This window comes from Porites lutea, chromosome 10 (genome assembly GCF_958299795.1).
Source record: "Porites lutea chromosome 10, jaPorLute2.1, whole genome shotgun sequence".
In the NCBI taxonomy this organism is placed as follows: domain Eukaryota; kingdom Metazoa; phylum Cnidaria; class Anthozoa; order Scleractinia; family Poritidae; genus Porites; species Porites lutea.
In genome coordinates, this window is record NC_133210.1 from 29,919,134 (window position 1) to 29,942,504 (window position 23,371).

The following is a 23,371-nucleotide window of genomic DNA, read 5'->3' on the forward strand; positions in this document are numbered from 1 at the left end:
GACATTATATCGCCGATTTAGTTGATCAGTTCTAAACTGGTTAATTTAACTTGCTACTCATTTTTCGCGCAGAAAATTCGTTTCCAACTTGAAATAAAGTGTACATACGTGAAGACACCGAGAGAGAAAATCTGATTGAAGGCATGAGAGAACCATAGTATTGTAGAGTGGGTGGAGTCCAATACCATAGGATAGTTCATCAGAATCTTTAAAAACTCGCGATCTTCTCCAGAAGTCACGCGATGTTATCGAAACAGAGTCAGCCGGGAATCACAGCAGTTCTATGTTATTTAAGTCCAATCAGTAATGCTGCAATGGGTTCACTCCACTACATTGTAGAGGTTAAGGACAAATGGCCTGACGCGAAACCGCAGTCTGATAATTTTTGACCTGATGACAATTTACGTACATACCGTTCATGCCTTCACGTTCACAGCTCTTGAACGGTCCATTGTTACAGGACTATTTATGGACGAAATATTTCATCTTAATAAAGTCTATTTATGTTAATTTATGTGCGCAGAAAAAGCCGTAAAAAAATTCTGATTTTGTTATCGATATAAAGTGCCCATGATCTAATAAATCCAAAATTGAGGAAATGGAAGATCGAGTACCAATCTAATACCTTTACGGACGCCGCTTTCCCTTCCCCGTTACACAGCAAGTTAACACGCCAGACAAGGGAGGTATTGAAGTGAAATTTGATGATGTGGATTACCAGACATTTCCCTTCGATCGCACTAATCAAACTCGCATTTTGCGGCCTTAAAAATGTACGTTTTCAAAAGGAATCAATAAGAAAGTAAAGAATCATACCATGATCGATGATGCGAACTTCTACATACAGCAGATTACAGGAAACACACTGAAATCATTGCTAGTGAACCGAAGAGCAAAAACGTAAAACAAATAAGGGAAAATTGAAAATATTTATAAGCAACGCGCTCATAAACGCAACCTCTGATATGAATTTCACAAGTGAAGATCCTGATATTACTTACTCGATTGCACTGAGTAAAGGCAAATTTTATAGAAAGTGAGATGTAAACTTAACCTAAGTTAAGTTTCTATTTGAAAATTTTATAGATCAGAAAATGTGTACAGAAGGACACCGATCGATTGCGCCATGATTCTCCATGCATGCAGTTATAGAGGCTGCTCTGGTTCAATTATCCTTTGTTATTAAAAACCAAAAAAATGTAGAAAGTACCTCTTTCCAAGTGCAGATGTTTACAGCGTTAAACTAAAGATAAAAAAGGAACTTGCTTCAGTTGCTTAAAAACACAAAGGAGGTTGAAGGAAGTCGTACGAAGCGTCCGCGTCTCTAAGGTGTGGCCTAAGTGTTGTGAAGTAACCAAGGAGATTTGTTAGGCTCTAAGCGGAGAAATAGAATTTTTATACGCATTGTGATCGCAAGAATACGCAGCTAGCAAAAAGGGGGCAAAGTACGACTCCAAACAAAAGTTGCCCTGAAGCAAGCGAGCTCTAAATTCATTAAAATGTAAGTAAATAAATCTAAAACAAACCTTAAGAAGTGATTTGGTTAACTCTTGGATGAAGTCGGAAGAGAAAACGAATGTCAGAGGTGATTTTTTTTTATTTTTTTATTTTTATTTATTTTTATTTATTTTTTGCCTTACAGACATATATTAAATGTTTACAGTACTAAACACTACTGAAAACTAAATACTACTAGTAATATTCACTATACTTGCACTATTTACAATATTGGCTATACTGACAATACCATCCATACGATGCTCGTACTACTAATAATTACAATGGTTACACTACTTACAATTCTAGTACATCACACGCACACACACACCCACATAAACACACACACACACAAAAAAAAAAAAAAAAAAAAAAAAAAAAAAAAATAGTTAGTAGGTCAGAGGAGTTATTTTTCATGTCTATTTTATAGCTTTTCAATTCTGTATTTAATTATCATTTTACCAACGAAGTCTTGGAGGAGAATTGGTTTGTTGTGTAGTTTGTTGGCGTAGATGTAGTATCTCATAAACGACATGGTATAATTGAATTTCCTTACTAGTACCTTTTCATGTAAGTCCGAGAGGATGCCGAACAGTCTTTCTTCGCTAGATGGGTTGAAATTGATCTGGTTTTCTATATTGAACCAGTTGATAACCCGTTGAATGAAAATCTTGACGAAATGACAATCTCTAAAAGTATGATTAATAGAGTCTTTTTCACCACAATATATACATTCATCATCTTCCTTGATTCCATAGCGGTAAAGTTCCTTTTTGGTGACTACAATTCGGTGGATTAATTTATATTGAAATTCCTTTAATTTGGTCTCTCTACAGACGGTTTTTAGGGAGGTGAATATTTTTTCCCATTTATCTTCATCCAAGGAAAGATCTTTGCTCCATCTCTGTCGCCCAGAATGACCTGTTGTGTGGATTTTTGTGCATAATAACGTATAGAAGTCGCTAGTCTTGATTTTGTTCAGATATAGAGTTATCGATTCATTTAATTGTAGACTAAGATTATTACTCAGAGGTGATTTTGCTTAGGGCGAACTAACGTGATTCCTTTCCTCTGAAAAAAGCAGTCATTGATTATGACTAAAAGAAATCATTTTACATTTTTATGTAGAAGGGGTCTAGGTTGATTTGTATAGTTTGAGAAGACTCTTAATACGACAATGGAATACGACGATGTTACGCGAATTATAACTACATCAGTTCGTTTGGTTATATTTTGTTTTTGCTGTATTTAATGTCAAGACACGACGCTGTCGTAGCCTGCGAGCAAGCTCTCCTATTTGGGCGAGTGAAGCGGGTCTCGCGAGAACGCGCGAGCGAGCGGCGAAGCCTCCTCGCTCGCGCGTTCTCGCGAGGCTCACTTCGCTTACCCAAATAGGAGAGCTTGCTCGCAGGCTAACGCTGTCGTTAACATCAAACCTTCGCGAGTTCAAAGATGAGGTTTCTCTTTTTTGACAAATTCCTTTTCAGCTTGGAATAAACTTTAAATTCGCTGAGACACTAAAGTTGGAAGAAAAAATACTGATGTGAACGAAAGAACTATCGCCTTGGATTGCGTTGAGAGTAGGTGACTCGCTGTTTAATATCGGCTTGCTTTCATGCCCTTTTAACTATCGATTATCGTATTCATTGGCGACATATTTCACCTTACAAGTCTTCTACGTGGACAGTCGAACTTCAGAAAGTCTGCCGACCTTGTAGAACTAAATGGATATGAGAAATGCTAGGTGATATGAACCAACTAACTTTATGAGGAAGTCTGACTAAAAATAGAGCGGATGGCTTAACTTTTAAAGGTCCTTTTAAGACACCCGATACTTCCTGTGTCGTAATTGACCATGATTGAAAATCTATAAGTTAATTGAATCATGTTGATTTACAGATTTAATTACGAATCTTGATGTGACAAGGAAACACACTATTGGAATTTACACAGAATCACGCGACTTTACAACAAAGCAATTTGGTGTAGACTTGTCCATTGTGCTTCATTTTGTCATTGTTACGTTCCATGCAAACGCGGATTTGCTTATTCTGAGGGACATTATATCGATACCATGTATTCACGTGATGTCGTGAAATTAAAAGTATCCCATACATTCTCGAGTTCGCCTATTTAGACCCTGTTTACGTGGAGTGGGGGACCCCGGTTTAGTGGGGTAGGTTTCTTTTGTTTTGTGTCCCCCAGAGCGTGAAAACAAAAGAAACCAACCCCACTAGACCGGGGTCCCCCACTCCATGTAAACACGGTGTTAGTTGATCAGTTCTAAACTGGTTAATTTACCACTCATTTTTCGCGCAGAAAATTCGTTTCCAACTTGAAATAAAGAGTACATACGTGAAGACACTGAGAAATAAAATCTGATTGAAGGTATGAGAGAACCATAGTATTGTGTAGTGGGTGGAGTCCAATACCATAGGATAGTTCACCAGAATCTTTGAAAACTCGCGATCATCTCCAGAAGTCACGCGATGTTAGCGAAACAGAGTTAGCCAGGAATCACAGCAGTTCTATGTTATTTAAGTCCAATCAGTAATGCTGCAATGGGTTCACTCCACTACATTGTAGAGGCTAAGGACAAATGGCCTGAGGCGAAACCGCAGTCTGATAATTTTTGACCTGATGACAATTTACGTACATACCGTTCATGCTTTCACGTTCACAGCTCTTGAACGGTCCATTGTTACAGGACTATTTATGGACGAAATATTTCATCTTAATAAAGTCTGTTAATTTATGTGCGCAGAAAAAGCCGTAAAAAAAGTCTGATTTTGTTATCGATAGAAAGTACCCATGATCTAATAAATCCAAAATTGAGGAAATGGAAGATTAAGTACTAATCTAATACCTTTACGGACGCCTCTTTCCCTTCCCCTTTACACAGCCAGTTAACACGCCAGACAAGGGAGATATTGAAGCGAAATTTGATGTGAATTATCAGACATTTCCCTTCCATCGCAGAAATCAAACTCGCATTTTCCGGCGGATCATTGCTATTCATACTGGGTGGAAGTTATGCTATAAAACGTAACTTGTACCAAGCGGCATACACATAACTGATCCTGCAATGCGTGCATGATCACTGAGTATGCAAAGGATATGTAGACAGTTTACACACACACAATTGACTTTCTTGGCAAAGACTGCTACACACCGCATAGTTATTTGTGAATGTGTCAAATCCAAAGAAACAAACCTGTTTTTGAGAGCTGTTAAGTAGATGTTTGGTTCAGAAGATGTGGGGCGATCGAGTGGACGCTTATATCAGGGTGCGGCTACTTAATAATCAATGACGTCAACGTCTGGAAATGAGGCACTTGAAAAGGCTATTGATCACGCGATATCTTGCATCAAAGGAACAAAAGAGCATTGTATTGGCAAAAAGGCATCTGTTTTGATGTGGAAAGAATTCTTTTATGTTACAAACCTTTTAGTATAAGCTAGGTAAATCGGGAGAAATTGAACTTTGAACAGAAAGTTATATCGAATCTTTCTCGGAAAAACAGGAACATTTACCCTCTACTCTATACCTTTATTTGTATCCGGTGGGCGCTAGATTCTCTTTTAACAAACACTCATAAACAAAGCCATATTATAATACATTTTAATGGCTTGGTCATACAACAAATCAGCTATTGTTTCGGCGACTACAATTGTAGGTCAACTAGTCTCAGCTCGCTATACTCTTTGTCGTCCGCTTTGGTCGTTTTGGAACCATATGGACCCATGCATACTATTACTCCTGCACTTAAGTTATTGAGGTGGTAATAAGCAAAATCGGCAACCATAGAGCTTTCCCCTGATACCTCATTTAGCTCATTTTGACCAATCTTGACATTTGGGGAAAAATACTTGTGGAGGTAAAACCACAACGACAAACCTGCGAGGGTCCGTCGGATCTTTAGTAGACCTGGATCAGGGGAAGAAAATCCAGTGCCAATTTTGTTATTTACCCGACTACTTACAGATTAAATTTCTCTCTTTGTTGGAAAGAAAGACAGCGAAAACATAGTGAGAACGAAAGACGATAAAGTGGGCAACAAAACTGGCTATAAAAAGAAAGGCAAATGAAAAAAGAAGGGAGCGAGAAAAAAATTGAAATAGATTGGAAAAATTGACTTAAGCGCATTTGCGAAAAACAAAAAAGCTGCTTTATAGTTCTTAATTACGTCCAATAAGTAGAATATTATGTTCCTATATTCCTTAAAGCACGTAGGCCGTATTAGCCCATCTATTTTTAGCCTCTTTAGTGGGGGGGGGGGATAGTAGGAGATATTGTCCCCTTCTCCTCTCCTGATCTTTTTTGTGATTGACGCTCTATCCTGAGTATCAGGCGTTTCTGGGGGAAGAAAAAGAGAGAAGTCAAACGGGGAGTGGAGAGAGCGAAAGGAGAGAAACTACTCTCTCTCTTACCCCTCCCTCCTTTAGGACTGAATACGTCAAAGGCTGGGGAAAGGTGTGTGTTATTACAAATGGGAAACCAGTTCTTACTTTTGGAAACGTTTGCTCCCCTTACCCTCCCCCGGCGCTTTTTCTTAATTTCCTGGATCTGTCCCATGCATTTTCGCAGTCATTTTTTATTTGTTGCCAGTTTATGTATTTTTAAGGCGTAAATGTATTTGGATCCAATATGTACATATACCTTAACAATGCTTTGCCCACGTTTTCTTAAAGGTTTGATTTGGCTATCATCGATTCTTGTCCTTAATTCGGGGACGCGTTACTTGGCGAGCGTAGACTGCTTGCAGTCCGCGTTTTCTCTTAAAATCCGTTTAGTTATTATCTCAGCCAGCGCGATTGGAAACCACGACGCTATGTTACAACAAGGGTTTAGGACGAGACGAGAAAAGACAGTCTCTTATTATTTCTTCTCAGGTTTACGCCCTCGTTTATTGCGGCTCGCTTGCCCCGGGCGGGGGCGTTTCGCGTGCTTGGCTTTCGTAAATTTGCAAAGAAAAATAAGAGACTGCTCGCAGTCTAGGCGAGCGGTCAATTTCATTACATTTTACATCATCATCTTCTATTATTGTGGCATCTGTCTACTGCTAGAACCCCGACTTGTTGAAGTCTATAGGTTTTATTTGCAAAGTTGGCTTCACGTACTCGTGTTGAATGTAGCAAACAAGTGCTCTAAATATATTCCCCTTCGATACCGAGGGGGCCAACTCCTCCTGACCCCACCCTCTGGGGTGCTTACCATTTGACAGAAAAATCCGGTTGGGGTGTCGAAAGCATAATGGTAAGCGATTTACCAGTTTACCGTAGAAATGCCACATCCATTAGGGTTTGAATTAAAAAAAAGGGCAAATTTGTGTAGCGTGAGTCTGGAACCGAGAAGGAACAAGAAATTGGTTAATGGTAAGCAACATTCCGTTTGGTTGGTACCAACCGGAATGAAGGGACTACCTCAAAACGTACTCCTCAATTTTCGGTTGGAATTTCCGAAAAGTGACCTTACCATTTAGCTTCCATCCGGAATTTCCGATGTCACAGCGTTTTGGGCATCCCCGCGTTTTGGGCATCCCCATTCCCATATCCCTAGCGTTTCGGGCATCCCCTTCTCATATTACTGCAGCGTTTTGGGCATCCCCCGGTACCCTCCCGGGATGCCCAAATCCCTAGTGTTTTGGTCATCCCCTCCAAAAAAATGCTGGATTTCGCGGGAAAATCGAAAACGTTTTAGAGATGGCTTCCGCTAAATATAGAAATCTTTTCCAGTATCTTAAAAAGAAGGCTTATCCGGAAGGCTTTACAAAGCAAAAAACGACTCTGCGAAAATTTGTCAAAAAGTTCGAGTATGACTCAAAATTAGAGTCCTTGTTCTACGTGGCCAAGGAGAAGGATGGCACAGCGCTTCGACGACTTGTTATCACCGAGGAAGAGAAAGCGAGGGTCTTCGAAGAGTGCCACTCTGCTCCTTTCTCTGGACTCGCCGGCCGCGATAATACTTTTTTTTTGTGAAGGTTGTTCCCAAGGTGTGGCAATTGGTCGGAATTGATTTAATAGAAGCTCCAACTACATCTCAAAACGGCAACAGATTTCTTCTGTCTCGTAGGTGCAAGAGGCCTGAAGAGGCCTCTGTATAAATTTTGTGACAATCTTTCGTGAGTCAAGTAGCGCTGCGGGGTTAAGTTGTACAGGCCTCAAATGTCATGCATGCTATGAATTTCGACACCGCAAAACGCAGTTTTATTCATGTTTGTCTTTTGATTGCTTTGTTTAGTATTCTTGTTTTTGGCTGTTTGGAATCAGATGATCGCAGCTGCCGGCGATTGCGGCATTTCTCGCTTGTAAACAGTTCTATTAAATAAAATTGAAGCTTTGCAAACAATGAAGCGTTGTACAGCAAAGCGATGTTATGCGGTTGTAAATTTCAGTTTCGTCATGTTTTGAGCCAACGTTTACTGCCTATGGGTTTTTTTTCTGCGCAATAAACCCGGCGAAAAGTTTCAGACGATATAATTCTAACATGCATCTACACTATTCAGCCGTAAATTCGTGATTAACAATCCCGACTTTTCCCCAGTCTGAAATAATTTAGGCAAAGTCGAAGCGATCAGTGTTTTGGGCATCCCCGGTGAAACGCTAGGGATATGGGAATGGGGATGCCCAAAACGCGGGGATGCCCAAAACGCTGTGACACCGACATTTTCTGTCAAATGGTAAGCACCCCTGGACGGTTTGTTATGGTATAGGACTGGGTACTAATGCCTGGATTAGAAGATTTCAAGATGGCGGCTGTTCGACACTTTACTCGCCTATTTCAACGCAAATCGCTTCTTCATCGACTGCCTGTGGTTTCTTCTATTCGGTAGATATATTCTTTTATATTTTTAGTTAAGTTCCGGGGGTTAAAGACGCAATAGTGGGCCAAGAACAGCTTGAAAGTTCACGTTATGTAACAACAGAATTGCAGCTCAAAAACACAGTGCCTGACTACTAGCTTGATACTGAAATACTTGACTTTGAAGAAGGTTGCGTTTCTTTTATTAAACATTGAATGGTTAGGACAACATTCGGAAAAATTTTCAACTGTCATTCAGTTGGGAAGACTTGAAAGAACGGAGTATTAAGGACTATTTATGAAATCTAAAGGACTACATCACTTTACAGAAGTTTTTGTGTTTGCTCGTTATATTTAGTCAAGTCTTCTGCTTGTCTGTTTGCTTCCCCTCAGTAACTGCAATCTATATTTTCTAATATTTTATTATGACAATAATAATAAAAGCATTACAAAACAATGGCTTTTGTCAATCAACGAGATGCAAATAAGTGGCCGGGTATTCTGAAGTACATTCAAGATTAAATTTGACTTATGGAAGAAGGATTTCTTACTTTAAAATGGAGCCAGATCAGCTGAATAGACTAGAAAGAGTAAACAGGATAGCCCCACAAATGAATGATGATATTTTCCCAAAAGATTAGCCAACAGAAACAGAATGGTGGAAGCCATTTTCAAGGTAGATAATGCATAGTTCAATTTGACCTTTTTTCCACCAACATGCATGGGGATATTTCGCTTTTAAACATTTACTGAGGTGTAGTGATGATAGAACTTTGCCTCTTTTAAAATTCTGCGATTCAGTAGGTTTTTGGGCTGCAAACTGCCTTCAAGTAGACAAGGTCCGAACTGCAGGCTGTTTTTCTGGGCAGCCTTTTCTCTGTATTATGAAGGGAGTCACAGGGATCACACAATAACAGCCAAAAAAGACGATTAAATTGATGAATATTTAGCTTTCATAGACATCAGTATTTTATTTCTCATACAATGTCTGAACGGTTGCCTGTAATGCCAGGGATGTAGCCAAGGAAAAGCTCAACAGGCTTTTTTATAAGTCAACCCAGCTTTTTACTCAACTGCACCTTCAAAATTACTCCATGTCTTTGTTCTCTAGAGCAATTTGAACTAGTGATAAGGTCTTTTTCAGTTGGGGGTAAATTAGCCAGCACCCGGCTCTTAGCCACATTCCAGAATGTGACACCCATTCTCTTGTGAGAAATTAAATTTTCATTCCACACTCATAAGCTTGGGTGGCCTGTGGAAATTTTAAAACATACCTTCAAATACGTAGCCTTCAGTTCCACAGCTTCATGCAAACTATACTAGAAATGACATGTACTACGTAAAATCAGAGAGAGGTTATTTTTTATTTGCCCCACCTCTCACCCCCACAACAGGACCTCCTCAAACAATTCCCCACCCCTGGGACCAAAGGGCTGGACTTGTACTGGAGGGGAATGATAACAGGTCAAATTGAACCATGCATCATGTGGGAGTGAGTTTGTTAATAAAATTCTAGGGTGTTATTTTTGGCACATTACAGTATATTATTGACATGTTCTCATCCAACTCGGAAACAAGATTGAATTGGGAGGTATAACAAGATTTGTTGGTTATTACTCTTACCAGTTACCTGCGGCGACTCCCTGAGAGTGAGGTTGAAGATGAGAACAAACCGCTCAAGTTGCCAGGTGTACTAGCATCAATGACAGGAACAGTCATGTACCCTGATGAAGAGTCTGCAAAGTGGGATGTAGATGGTATGTATTAACCCTGTTATCAATAAGTAAATTCTCCTAACTCATCTCTATACATTTCCCTTGGTACCGAAGAGGAGAGTTAGTGTAACAGTTATGAAAAAAAGCTGTTTTACTAGGGGATCATTTTTTTGATCATTCTTCTATTTTGTAGTTCCTGCCCAAGAAAAGATTTTAACAAACATGCAGGTGAATTTTGGACCCCAACACCCAGCAGCTCATGGTGTATTGCGACTGGTTCTCGAACTTGATGGCGAGGTATTGTTTTTTTGGATCATTTTAGATTTCTGGGTAACTAACCACCTACCTCTCCCCTAAGTTGCAATTTTGCCCAAGTGTTAATGTTGACTTAGGGGAGGGGTAGATGGGGTGATTTTTCAAGGGAGGCAATTATTTTAAATATTTCCGTCTAAGCCACAATTATTTGAGGGAGGTGATTAATCAAGGGACAGCTATTATTCGAGGAATTATGGTAGCTGCAACTTAGCAAGATCACTCCTTTCTGGGGATATTTTGTGAAAGGTCTCTAGCACTAACTAGTGGGAATTACAAGCCTTTGTAAATAACCATTCGTAACACAACACGACTCGCAAGCAAGAGTCACGTCCGCGTTCACGTAATGAGCTTGGGCCGTCTGTGGTCAGATGAAAATGAGACGAAGCTGAAAGTGTGGGGACAAGATTGTAGTCATGTCTGCCATTTCAAATCATTTCAACTTCCTTCCAAAGACACATTGTTCTTCTGGAGATTGTAGCTCTTGCTAGCTCAAAGAAAACCAGAAACATTAAAGGTAATGATGTTAACTTCATCTCAATGGCCAGGAGTACTGACTTTTGTTTCAAAACAACGTACGTATGTTTTTGTGCTTATGATCGATCGTACATTGCTTTCAATGTTTTGTTCCCGGTTCATCACCCTCTGGAAAAGTAGTTTCCCATGAACCCACCCTACCCCTCGGAAATTACTGCCTTTGAACCCCCCCTCCCCCTCGGAATTTACCGTGATCTTCCATAGGGGCCGGGGGGGGAGGGGTTATGGATATTATTTGGAACCACACAATATCAACTGGCAATCTCACAGTCAAACTCTTTGGTTAAAATGTTTATCATAATTTACCTGTCACCCATATATAAGAAACTGCTTGGTTTTGCTTGGTAAAACAGGTTCCTATATTTTTTGTTATTAAAGTGCTAAATTTCTGCCAGGTTCTTAAACCACTGGCCCCAGTTGTTCAAACATTGGATAGCGCTATCCAGCAAATAAAAATCTATCCACTGGATAATGCAATTGTTTTCCCTAATACTTATCCACTGGTTAGTGGTTTATCCGGTGGATAGCACTGTCCATTGTTTGAGCAACCGAGGCCTGGTTCTTATTAGCAGATGTTTACTGTGATACAGTTCTCACTACACATATGATATGAGTCTCTTTGACAAACCCACAAGCATCAAACAAGATTGTTTCATGCATAGTTTTGCTTTCAGTAAGATGCTAAGATTGTTTGCTTTGCATTGTGTGTAGGTTGTCATTCGTGCAGACCCTCACGTTGGACTCCTACATCGTGCCACTGAGAAGTTGATTGAGTACAAGACATATCTACAGGTACAGTAATTAGAAAACTGGAAAAATGAATAAACTACAGTTCTCAAGATTGTACTCAGAGATGCTAAACTTCATACAATCTTTACTTCTATAATACAGACCCCTCTGTAAGGGTATATTTTGCCTAGTCACTTTGGTGCCCACATCAAGGAGGTTACTTAATGATCATTTTTCGCACAGGCTTTGATTCCAAGGTTTATTGTCCTTTAATTTCCTGTGACAAATTTTTTACAGTTTTATATCAAGGGGTTAGTTTTCAGTGTGTCAGTTGGGGTATGAGGTTTTGTTATATCAACTGAATTAATGAGGTAGATGGATTTGACCATTGTAGGGAGATAAAGAGGCTGAAAGTCAAGTGTTAGCCCTTTGTCAGGGTGAAGTTTCGTGTTATATTGCTTGTGTTTCTTTACAAAACATCAAGTACTTGTAATTTACTAAAGTTTAGGAGTATGTTGCGCCTCATTGTGCAAAAGCCAAGTTTATAGAAAAATGGAATTTGTCCTTAAAATGTCCTTGAAAATATATAGTTTTTAGATTTATATGAACCATGATTGTATTTGGGTGTACCGGTAACCAAAAAATGTTGCCACATCTCTACGATAGACAGTATTCCTTATACGTGCTGTTAAGGTCTCTGTTTTACAGAAAAAGGACTGTAATATTAATTAGAGAGCTAAAGCAACAACAACAGCAATAGCAGCAAAAACGCAGAGTGAATTTTTGTTGTTTTAAACTTCAGCGCTCTTATTCCAACTCCTTTAATTTGACAAATGTTGGCGATTTTTCAGGAGTTGAATTCTAAAGGACCATATCTAAGTTCGCAAAAACAAAAAGAAAATTGTTGTCTTGTATGCGCGTCCTCCATAAAATGTGAAATTAGGAAGATTTGCGTGGTAGTCATGCAGTGATGGCAAAGAAATATACAAAAAAGCATAAGTTGTTGTATTGCAAAATAATTATTGTATAGCTCCTTATTATGAGTGCTTCTGAGATGTTGTAATAAGAAGCTGGAGTCAAAGTGTGATATATTTAACAATAATTATTCCTTGAGCCCAAATGTGCTGTGAGTCAATAGCCCATGAGACCGAAGGCCGAATGGGCTATTGACTCAGAGGCCATGAGGGCGAGAGGAATAATTTTTGTTTTAGTAAAATCCAACTAGTTGGTCAAAAATATCAAGAATAAAAAAATTTTAGCTTGTTAAAGCTGGACTTTAATCCTTTTTTGCCACCAAAACCTGCCTTTTCGCTACTAGTGGGCTATAACATGTAGCCTAGTAGTAGCTCAACCAATCAGAACGCATCATTGATAATAGACCACTAGTTGGATTTTACTAAAGAAAATTATATCCTCAGTACTATGTGTGTCTGTTGTTTCAGGCCTTACCATACTTTGATCGTCTGGATTATGTTTCTATGATGACAAATGAACAGTGTTACTCTCTAGCCGTGGAGAGACTCTTGAATATTGAAATTCCAGAAAGAGCCAAATGGATCAGAGGTGTGGTGATGGATTTCTTTTACATTCACGAGTACAACCCCGTGGTTCCCCATAGTAAAATTTTAAAAATTAAATGGCAATTTTAATTTGTAGAATACTGATAAGAAAAAACCAAAACATTGAGAGAATGCTGTCATGAGGTTTTGGTGGAATCGTTCTCCATAGCATTTCTCCCACAGATTCAAAAGTTAGAACCACCTTGTACAGTATAACAAACAGTACCACAGGAATTGTCACACTTCAGGATTTCATCCACTGACTCAAAAGTAAGAACCACCTTGTACAGCAAAGTAAACAGTACCACAGGAAAGTACTGCTCAGTAGCTTTTATTTGAATGGTTACACTGTCACAGCATTTCTCCCACAGACTCAAAAGTATAGAACAACCTTTTTAATGGCAAATTATTAAATGTACCACAAAGAAAGTACTACTCAGTAGCAAATTTTAAATGATCACATATTAGGATTTGATATTGGTGTAGCAAGTCAGTCTTGTGGGAGTGCAACTTTTTTCTTCTTCTTTTATTTCAAGAACTAAAACATAATGACAGGTTACATGTGTAAAAAGTTGCTGAATTTCCACCTTCTGATTGGCTTGATCTCAAAAATTGTTGTTATTAAAGTTTAAGTGCTTTGCACATTGCGTTAATTTTGCTGCCCTTTTAATTAACAACCATGGTTTCTGTTTGCTTTTTTCAGTGTTGTTTGGTGAAATCACCCGAATACTGAACCACATAATGGGTGTCACCACACATGCTCTTGATGTTGGTGCTATGACCCCATTTTTCTGGATGTTTGAAGAGAGAGAAAAGGTAATAACATTTCTATATGACTCTACAGTCAGTATCTGATTAAAGCCTAATATCAAAATTGAGATTCTCATTTACTGTCCTTATAATTTTTCAATAGAAGCAGTTTGGAGAATTTGTTTAAATATCAGACTGATCTTCCCTGATAATGGACTCAATTCTCATGACCACTCTGTTTTCTAAAGCATTGACATTATAAGGAAAAATTTCATTCTGATCACTCTTAGCGTTCTGTAGCACATGTTACATGTATAGTGTCAGGTCAGGTAAATTTCGGCTTCTCTCTCCGGTGGGTGGGATCGGGGGGGGGGGGGGGGGGGGGGGCGATACTCGACCAATATTTGGGCCAAAACCATTCTAAAAGTAAACTGTCCGGGTAAAAAAGCCACGACATGTGTAAGTGAAAGTTGCTCGCTCTAGGATATTGGCTCCTGAAAGACTCAACATTACCTCATCTGATTCCCAGATAGCCTGGCGCTTGGAAGTAGTGGGCACAAGAAAAAATGTGCGCTCCCTCACGTGCGCCCGTTCTCTCTTTCACCCAGTACATCCAAGCGCCTACTACGGGGCTAATTCCCAGACATCCTCAAAGTCGGTCTGCAAAAAAAAGCTTGGCTGTGCCTTGTTTTTTCCCACCACTTCCTCTTCACCTCTGGATCTCAGATGAAATACTGTCTGTTGCCGCTTTTGATGTATTACTTCACTAGCTCTTTTTCTCTTGTATACTATGTTTGCTGCAGATGATGGAGTTTTATGAAAGAGTTTCTGGTGCCCGCATGCATGCAGCCTATGTCAGACCGGGTGGAGTGGCGTTGGTAAGTGTTAAGCAAACCTCCTGACTTTATTTATTGTTTCAGCGATGTGAACTTCACTGGCTGCGAGTGACGTTTTGTATCTCTTTTAGATGCTTTTAATTGTTTTTAAATCTTTCCTTGCATTGTCACCTCAGCATATCAGTAATTTAATTACTAAGTATTAGGAAGCAATCTGCCTATTGGCTGCCATCAAAAGGTGGATCACTACCTTGTGGGAAGAAGCTGGCATCCTTTAGAGATAGATTTTTTTTCCGACGCTGCTCCTGCACTGTAGAATACCTTACCCATCTCTAAATTATTATTATCTCATTTTTATTTTGGTATTTGTTGTCTTCTTCATTCAGGATATGCCACTCGGTTTGATGGATGATATTTATGACTTTGTTTCAAAGTTCGCCCAGCGACTGGATGAAGTTGAAGAGGTGTAGTAACGTTTTTGCCCCCGGGTAGTGACAACTCCCATATGAGAGGGGCCGGGATGCTCGTCGTCTCGCTTAGGGGTGTAAATTTCGGATTTTGGTCTCACTTAGGGTGTTCTGGGCCAAGTACCATCATAGGTCTCTTTTAGGGTTGCCCGCGAAGAATTATAAAAAAATTATATATTTTAAATTTGTTTTATTTACTGGATTTAAGTAATCAAAGTTTAACATGGTCTCTTTTAGGGGTGAAAAAAGAAAGGTTGGGCCACGCCCAGATTGGTCTCCTTTAGGGGTTTAATTCAAAATTTCAGACGAGCATCCCCGCCTCTTTCATATGGGAGTCCCCCGCGCGTTTTGTATTACTAACTTTAACATCGTAGTAGGGGAAGCCAGCACAGTGGGACTCCAGGAGAAAAGGAGGTGGGAGGGATGCGGGAGGCGGAAGTTCTAAAAGGACGGGAATTGGAAAAATAGGGGAAACTGCTCAACAATACATTCTTAATATTTTGAAATCGAAAAACGTATCAAGGGAGGAAGCCAAGAAAAAGAGGGGCAATATGAAAATTCAAGGTACGGAAGGCAGAAGGTTTGGACCCCCTCCCTCCTTCAGAGTATCATACCCATGGACCTTGACTGTGTACAACGTGACTCTCAGGTGAACTGCACATTTATTGGACAGCATGCATGAGGAATAACGTCGACCTTTTTTGAACTGTTTGGTAAAGGTACATTTGCATTAACACTGTTAAATGAAAAACCTGTCCAATGATCTTGGCCCGATGGCCTGATGCTTTGCAGTACGGGAAGTAGTTAATGGTCTTTGTACCGTTTGATAATGCAACTTTTACGGAAGTAACATAATGGAGACCAGCCTGCGAAAAGTTTTCAGTTTGGGGGATATTATGTAAAGTCACGCGTGAACTGCACGCAAAAGGAGACGCAAGAGTAAGGAGTGCGTTTCCGCGAGGCTTGTTTCGATCGCCACCAAAAATGAAGGCTTTGCTCCCAGGCTAAGCGCAGGTTGAAATAGAGACAAACGAGCATACCATTCAAGTGTAAACAGGGCATTTTAAGATTATACCACAGTGGTGAGGGCAGCAAAAACATCTCTCAAAAAAAAGATATCACGCAGGCAAATTCTCTAACTCTATATTTTTGTTCAAAAACCCCAGTTATCTTTTGAAATTTATTTTCAGATGTTGACAAACAACAGAATCTGGAAACAGCGAACAGTGGATGTAGGCGTAGTCACCGCAGAAGATGCTCTCAATTACGGCTTCAGGTTGGCAACAGTTTTTTTTTTGTCTTTCATTCAAAATATATCTCCGTTTCTTATGGCTTAAATCTCCGTGCTTGTTCTTCATAACCTGCTAGCGTTGACCAAATTTGAAAGATTCCAGACGTTAAATCTCCGGGCTTGTTCTTCATAACCTGCAAGCATTGACCAAATTTGAAAGACCCCCCCCCCCGCCTCACCTTCCCGCACCTTGCATTCCCTGTTTTCGACCCTTTCTCTTGACTTTCTCTCTTTAGCTCTTTTTCGTTTGCAAAATATAAAACATTTATAATTTCCCCCTTATCTCTCCCACTTCTCACCCTTCCCTTTTTGGCTTCCTGTACCCTTCCCGCTCCCTATTCTCCCGATCTCTCACTCCCTATACTCTTCATCTCCCCCCTGTTCTCCCGATCTCCCACCCCCTATCCTCCTGATCTCCCGCCCCCTATTCTCCCGTTCTCCCCCCCCCATTCTCCCGAGCTCCCACTCCCTGTTCTCCGGAAGGGGAAAAGGGATTTCAAAGATTTGGCTTTTGATTAAGTAAATTGACCATCTACTGGTGGTTTACAAGCTGAGGCTTTGAGCGTTAGCCCCTAACTTACCAATGTTTAACAGGCACTAACACTAACAAACACTAACTGCTGGCCACAGCTGTTAGCTATATGTTGTGAAAAGCAACTCTGCGACTGACGTATCATTTGTCTTTTTTCGTGCCAGTGGAGTGATGCTGCGTGGCTCCGGTATCAAGTGGGATTTGCGTAAATCGCAGCCGTACGATGCGTATGACAAAGTGAATTTTGACATTCCCATTGGCAAGAATGGCGACTGTTACGACAGGTAAGGATTGAAGGAATTATGTGACTGAAATTTTTCCCTTTTTCATCAAAATCGACCCCGAGCTTATTAATATTCTCTGCATTCATTCATCGGTTCCAGCAGCTCAGGTTGTGGGATGGTGCAAAGAGATGTATGTTAGCGGGAAAATCAGTGAAGGGGTGGGGCAGGGGGTGAGAACGAAGGAACTCCTTCTATCCCTCTTTCTTCTGCAAGAAATCGCGGTCAAGTTTGTTTATTCAAGACAACAGAAACTTGATAACTTTTTATCTTGAAGAAGATAATGGCAAAGTATGGGTTGTTAGTTGGCATTTGTGCACTCTTTACGGTCTTGATTTGTTTAATCAAGTTTCCCCGTGATATTTTTAGGTATTTGATCCGGATGGAAGAAATGCGACAGAGTCTGAAGATTATTGAGCAGGTCAGTGTGCAAATGAAGCGTGAGAGCACAGACACCCCAATCTCAGAATGTGATCTTCCTTCTTAATGTTGACAACATATTTGGTCCTTTTCAACGCGTGACTTATCTATGGAGCTATTTTGTAGGCTTGTCTCTCCAGCCCCCTCCTCCACACCCAACTTACCCCTCCCCCACGTCTACTGCTCATCCAAAAAAATGTTACTTTTATTAAGACCAAGCATGGGTATGATGTCGATATGACTGGTACGTACCCTGGGTGTGACACAATTAATGTGACGCTCCCCCCACCTCCTTTGAAAAACCGTAGCTACTTTGAATAGCCAATTTTGTTCTAGTACCCGAGTGACATTAATTCACGATACCTGACCTTGAATGCTTTCCAAAACAACGCTTTTATAATGAACGCAGTGCCTTCTTCTTTGATGCTAGTTTGTTTAGTTACTAACCTCTTCAAACAACGCTTCATTTGTGTCTTTTATAACAGTGTTTGAACAAGATGCCCCCAGGTGAAATTAAGGTGGACGATGCCAAAATCTCACCACCAAAGAGAGCTGAAATGAAGGCAAGTTTCTCGTATTTTGTACACAAACCATCTAGCCTGCGAACAAGCTTTCCATTTGGGGGATATCGTAAAAAGTACACGCACGAGTGGCACGCGAGGAGAGCTTGCTCGCGAGCTAGAACCTATTGAAATATACAACCCAAAATGCGAAAATTTAGGGGGCGCCCACGATATTTGTACCATAAGGTTCTGATCTGAGAAGCAGTCCTGGAACGTTTACCTTTTGGGAGAACATTAATTAAATGCAATTTTGAAGCTACCATAGGTGTGGTTCCGTGCCGTCACTGAACGTCAGTTTTCGTTTGCTCTGAGAAGCGTAGTACATACAGTGAATATAGGGATTACACTATTCTTTGAGTGGTCGCTTACAGGAGGTTAAAACAATGGAAAATTATAAAACTGTTCCCCCAATTCACGGTCGAGAGGTGGTCATTTACGAGAGGTTTCAACGATATGACTTTGAGTGAAACAATGTTGGCATGTTTGGTGGGTGGTAGTCTGCTACACAGCCGTTTTTAGTGTCGTCACGCAACGCTCCTCCCCACAAGTAATCGACCAAGCCTTTCGTCCCGGTCTTATGTAAACGGCAGCAAAACTACAAATTCGCACCCGTCTGAGTTCGTCCCGGTCTCATGTAAATACCCCCTAACAACCTCTCGATTTCCGATTTTGAATACAGGAGTCCATGGAAGCTCTTATCCACCATTTCAAGCTCTACACCGAAGGGTATCAAGTCCCTCCGGGAGCAACTTACACAGCAATTGAAGCCCCTAAGGTGAGTTTTACAGCCAGAGAAGGCCGTTTATAGACTTTCTCAAAGTCCATTTCTTCTATTGCGTTCAGTTTTAAAGGTCTCCGGTATTACATGGGTATTTTAGAGACATTTTTGCAGAGCGACTCACAATAGTTGCTACCTGTTTATAGTTAATTACTTATATCGTGACTGTCAGTTTGCCGTTTTTTGTCCATAGTTCCTCGACTTTTTTTAGCCTTAGTATCTTGCCTGCATTTGTCTTTTCTATGTCTAGTCATTTAAACACTCATTCATTGTTTAAGAAAAGTTTAAAAGTTTCATTTTTTATAAAAGTAATACCAATTTTCTAAGAAAAACAACAACAAGCGTACTAAGGAAACTCGATACCGACTACGAACCCTTTTACTTTTCAATTTCAAGGGAGAGTTTGGCGTTTATTTGGTGTCAGATGGAACCAGCAGACCTTATCGCTGCAAGATCAAAGCTCCAGGCTTTGCACATTTGGTGAGTTTTATGTAGATTCATTTTATACATTTGGACTGTCCTCAAGAACGCACAGTGGCTGGTCACCTTGGCTTAAGGTGATGTTACACGGGACGATTCGCAACGACGATTTTAAGCTCACCACAGCGTTGCAATACTCAAACAATGTTGTAACCATTCGAAACCATGTCACAACAATGTTGCAATGCTGTGTTGCGCAAAAATCGTCGTTGCGAATCGTCTCGTGTAACATCACCTTAACACGCGCTGACAACCCGATAAGCCAATCAGTGTCTACGTAGTTTCACGTAGTCGGCATCATGCGCGGGAAAACGTTGGCGAGAAGGTCGCAGTTGATGTGGGGAATATTTCTGATTGGTTAAGAAAGTGGCATGACAGTTTTTCAGCCAAACGCATGCTGGGGCTCATGAAAGCAAGACTTAGCGTTAGTCACGTGGGCGCGTGCACTCTTCTAGTCTAGTTTTTTGGATACTGTAAATTAGGTATTCTCTGTATTAGTAGTATTCAGGGATTATAATTATCATTATTCTCTACAGGGTGGTCTGAATTTGGTTTCCCAAGGTCATATGCTTGCAGATGTTGTTGCAATTATTGGTAAGTTTTTGCTATCCCATAACTTTGGAATAACCTCCAAAATTCCGCTTCATGTTTTGCTTAAAAGTGATAAATCTTAACCTTTTAAACCCTAATATCAAAATTCAAATTCTCATTTGTTGTCCGTATATGTTTCAATAGAAGCAGTGGGCAGAATTTGTTGAAGTATCAATTAGATTCATCTTGTGTGATCATGCCCTCAATTCTCATGACCACTGTGTTTTATAAAGCAGTGATATTACAAGGAGAAATTTGACGCTGATCACTCTTAGGGCTGAAAGGGTTAAAGCCTGCGTAGCAAACGCAATGCCGTAGCTATTTTGAAGGCAAACACAGATTAAGTCAAAACCCATTCCGTTTTTAAGGGGAAAAGCTTAAACTAGCTTCGAATCCCCTTAAATACACTCTGTTTGCCTCCCAAGTTTTGCAGAAGTTATTGTTTTCACCTCCAGTTAGAAGTCGGAAAAATATCATTGTGGACATAAGCTCAGATAAAGGCTGTTTTTACGACCATATCGGATAGCTGTCCAGGGCGCCTATCCGGTATGTGACTCTCCACTTTAGAGATCGGCGCGGCGCAGAAGTCGCCCCGCCAGAACCGTTCTTCTGAGGGAACAGAAGCCCTGTCCTGTACGATTTTCGTGGTAGCCTGTATAACAGGCGGATCATTTTACGTTTCTGGGAAAATGCCCACCTACCCCTCCCCTAAGCCAACATTTTGCCCTAAGTAAGAACTACGTGTTAATGTTGGTTTAGGGGAGGGGTAGGTGGGCAGTTTCACAGAAACGTAAAATCATCCTAACAGGCGAGCGAAACGAGCGAGGAGCGCCCGATAGGTGCGACGGTAGCCTACCTGTAGCCGCACCCTCCCCCTGACAAAACGTTTTTCCGTTGTCGCGGGGAAGGTGTGGCTACAAGTAGGTTAGTGGGACGGGGGTGCAGGAACGCGCAGAAGAGCTCTCCGGCATGGTGTGAATAAAACCTAAATTCCCAGTGAAATCAGGCAAAGTCGTAATAAAATCAAGTTTGATTGACCGGAAGGTGGTATTTTCATTCTAATGCGTCTCTTTGATATTTCCTCTCAGGTACACTTGATGTTGTGTTTGGAGAAATCGATCGCTAAGTTTCCATCCAAACAAGATTATATTACGGGTTTATCCGCAATGAACTTTTTTTCCAAGGTCTCTGTTATCACATATTACTTGGTTAATTTTGGAGTCCAGTACTCATGTAGTTGTAAATTGAGATCGCGCGGCACGAACGCCTTGTTTTAGTCTGTCCCTAGACGTCCTAGCTTGTTATGAAGCTTTGTGCATTTGCTTTAGAGTTTGTCCGCGTACTCGTTCGTTTTCTTCTTTTTTTTTTGGAAGAAAGGAAAACGTCTGCAAGAAACTAGTGCTGACTGAAATGTAATTCTGACCATAACGACAGAGTGGTTGAATAACTTTGTAAAATAAGACTAAAAGAATGATTTTACAAGAACATTAGTGAGTTTTCTAGTTGTGATCTTACTTGTCGCCTGCGCACCCAGCCTCACATCTTTATCCTTTGCCACACGGCGCCGTGCGAGGTCCTTTTTGAAGTGTTACACTGTACCTCCAAACATCCCAGTTTTTGGGCAGAATGGGGATACAGAGGCGTCTTGCTTGATGGCCTGCTGTAAAAACGTATCGATCCTAACATACTTTTGCCCTGAAAACGAACAACAAATTTAACGCCTGGCCCTTCTCCGGAAGTTTCGGTAATTTGGGGCGCGAAATAGACCTACTAGTTGTATGTTTTGTTTTCCGTATGTGGGTCATTTGATGTTCCCAAGGGAATTCGCTCTTTGTCTTTTTAAAAGTTATACGTACATATGCACGTGAATATAACGAAATTTGAAAGACACAGTTCGCTTTAGACCCCGTTCAAACGTATCCGGATATTTTTTAATCTGCAACTTTTTCTTTCCGGATTCAAAAATGTCCACGGCCACACGTATCCGTATTTAAATCGCGCGTCCACACGTATCCAGATTCACTCTAATACCCACTCCTCTGGGAGTATTGGCAACAGAGCATGCGTTGTGCGCGCGAAATTTTCATCTTGCACTGCCTTTCGCTGGGCTCGATTTTGTTATGTCACCGGATGAAAAAATAACCGGATTTAGCGTCCTCACGATTCCGGATTCATAGCGTATTCAAAAATGTCAACTCTGGAGGGCGGCTTTACAAAGATGCGGATTCATATGCCGGGTTCGCCGGATACGTGTGGACGTGTTTTCCTCAGGGATAGAAGAGCGAGCGAAACGCGAGCGCGCGTCAAAATCACCCCACGCGAGAAAGGCGAGATTTCACGCGCGCTCACGTTTCGCTCGCTCTGCTATCCCTGAGGAAAAATGGTGACTACTCGTAGTCTAGTGGACGTAGTCTGCTACACAGCCGTTTTTTAGTGTCGTCCCGTAACGCTCTCCCTGTGACGACACTAAAAACTGGGCCTCAGAGTATTATCACTTGATTTACATTGGGAATATTTTCTAATACTCCATAATACACTTTGTCCCCCCCAGCCCTCCACCTACCAATTTTGCATAAACTGTTGTTTTCAAATGCTCCTGCGATGACTACGCATTTCATTAACTTTTGCAGATCCACGCGCGGCGAGGAGGGATTGTGGTGGAGAGAGGATTTCCTCGGGCTTGCGCCCTCGCTCCTTGCGTATGCTTTCGGTCTACGATCTCCAAATAAATAAATAAATAAAAATAATAGACTAATCGCGGTACAAATGTCTAAAGGAGAGGTTTTTTGGACTTTGAACTAGTCTGTGTAGCTGGCGGGATCTGGCGAACAGCAAGGAAGATTTTTCTTTCGGCTTAAAACCCTAAATAAAACCAGGAGCCCATCATAGGCTCCTGATAACACCTACAAAATAAAGTGTAGTGGAATAAACTAGACGTGCTTGACTTATTAAAAGCAGGCTAACTTTGAAGCAATGTCCGATGCTTCAAAAGGCAAAAAGGGGCTTTGTTTTAGTGCGGCCCTAGTATATTAAAACACTGTAGTAAGAGGACCCCAGCGGGACTCACTTCTGCACATTTACTATATTTGAAAGCATAATTTAAACCGCTTTTCCAGCGTCATTGAGAAAATTGCAAGCTATGGAAGGGAAGACTATGACTTGTAAATCTCGTCACGAGTGGAGCTTGTGCTGTGATATTCCATAGGTCCAGTGCAGGGTTTGTCCAGTCCA

At 40.7% G+C, this 23,371-nt stretch overlaps 1 protein-coding gene and 1 long non-coding RNA gene across 2 annotated transcripts in view; one reads left to right on the forward strand and one right to left on the reverse strand.

Annotated features, from left to right (window-relative positions):
• LOC140951127 (uncharacterized) overlaps positions 1 to 2,401 on the reverse strand; it is a 104,467-nt gene extending 102,066 nt beyond the window's left edge. The window contains exon 1 of the long non-coding RNA XR_012167250.1: positions 1,211 to 2,401. This is a non-coding gene — a long non-coding RNA (uncharacterized lncRNA). The remainder of the gene's footprint in view (positions 1 to 1,210) is intronic.
• A 5,812-nt stretch (positions 2,402 to 8,213) lies between these two features.
• On the forward strand, positions 8,214 to 21,630 carry LOC140950474 (NADH-ubiquinone oxidoreductase 49 kDa subunit-like). The gene is made up of 16 exons (XM_073399706.1): positions 8,214 to 8,326; positions 9,926 to 10,056; positions 10,208 to 10,311; positions 11,575 to 11,655; positions 13,035 to 13,155; positions 13,855 to 13,967; positions 14,705 to 14,779; positions 15,124 to 15,201; positions 16,395 to 16,480; positions 17,192 to 17,311; positions 17,678 to 17,729; positions 18,214 to 18,291; positions 18,971 to 19,066; positions 19,466 to 19,549; positions 20,086 to 20,143; positions 21,229 to 21,630. Exons 1-16 carry the CDS (start codon positions 8,223 to 8,225, stop codon positions 21,264 to 21,266), a joined length of 1,419 nt encoding a protein of 472 aa, XP_073255807.1. The 5' UTR covers positions 8,214 to 8,222; the 3' UTR covers positions 21,267 to 21,630.
• The last annotated feature ends 1,741 nt before the right edge of the window (positions 21,631 to 23,371 follow it).

Coding starts and splice junctions, on each gene's coding strand:
- LOC140950474 (XM_073399706.1), top strand. CDS start 8,223: ATGCCTGGATTAGAAGATTTCAAGATGGCGGCTGTTCGACACTTTACT. Junction 13,156..13,854: donor AAGAGCCAAATGGATCAGAG/GTGTGGTGATGG, acceptor TGCTTTTTTCAG/TGTTGTTTGGTGAAATCACC. Junction 19,067..19,465: donor CAGCAATTGAAGCCCCTAAG/GTGAGTTTTACA, acceptor TTCAATTTCAAG/GGAGAGTTTGGCGTTTATTT.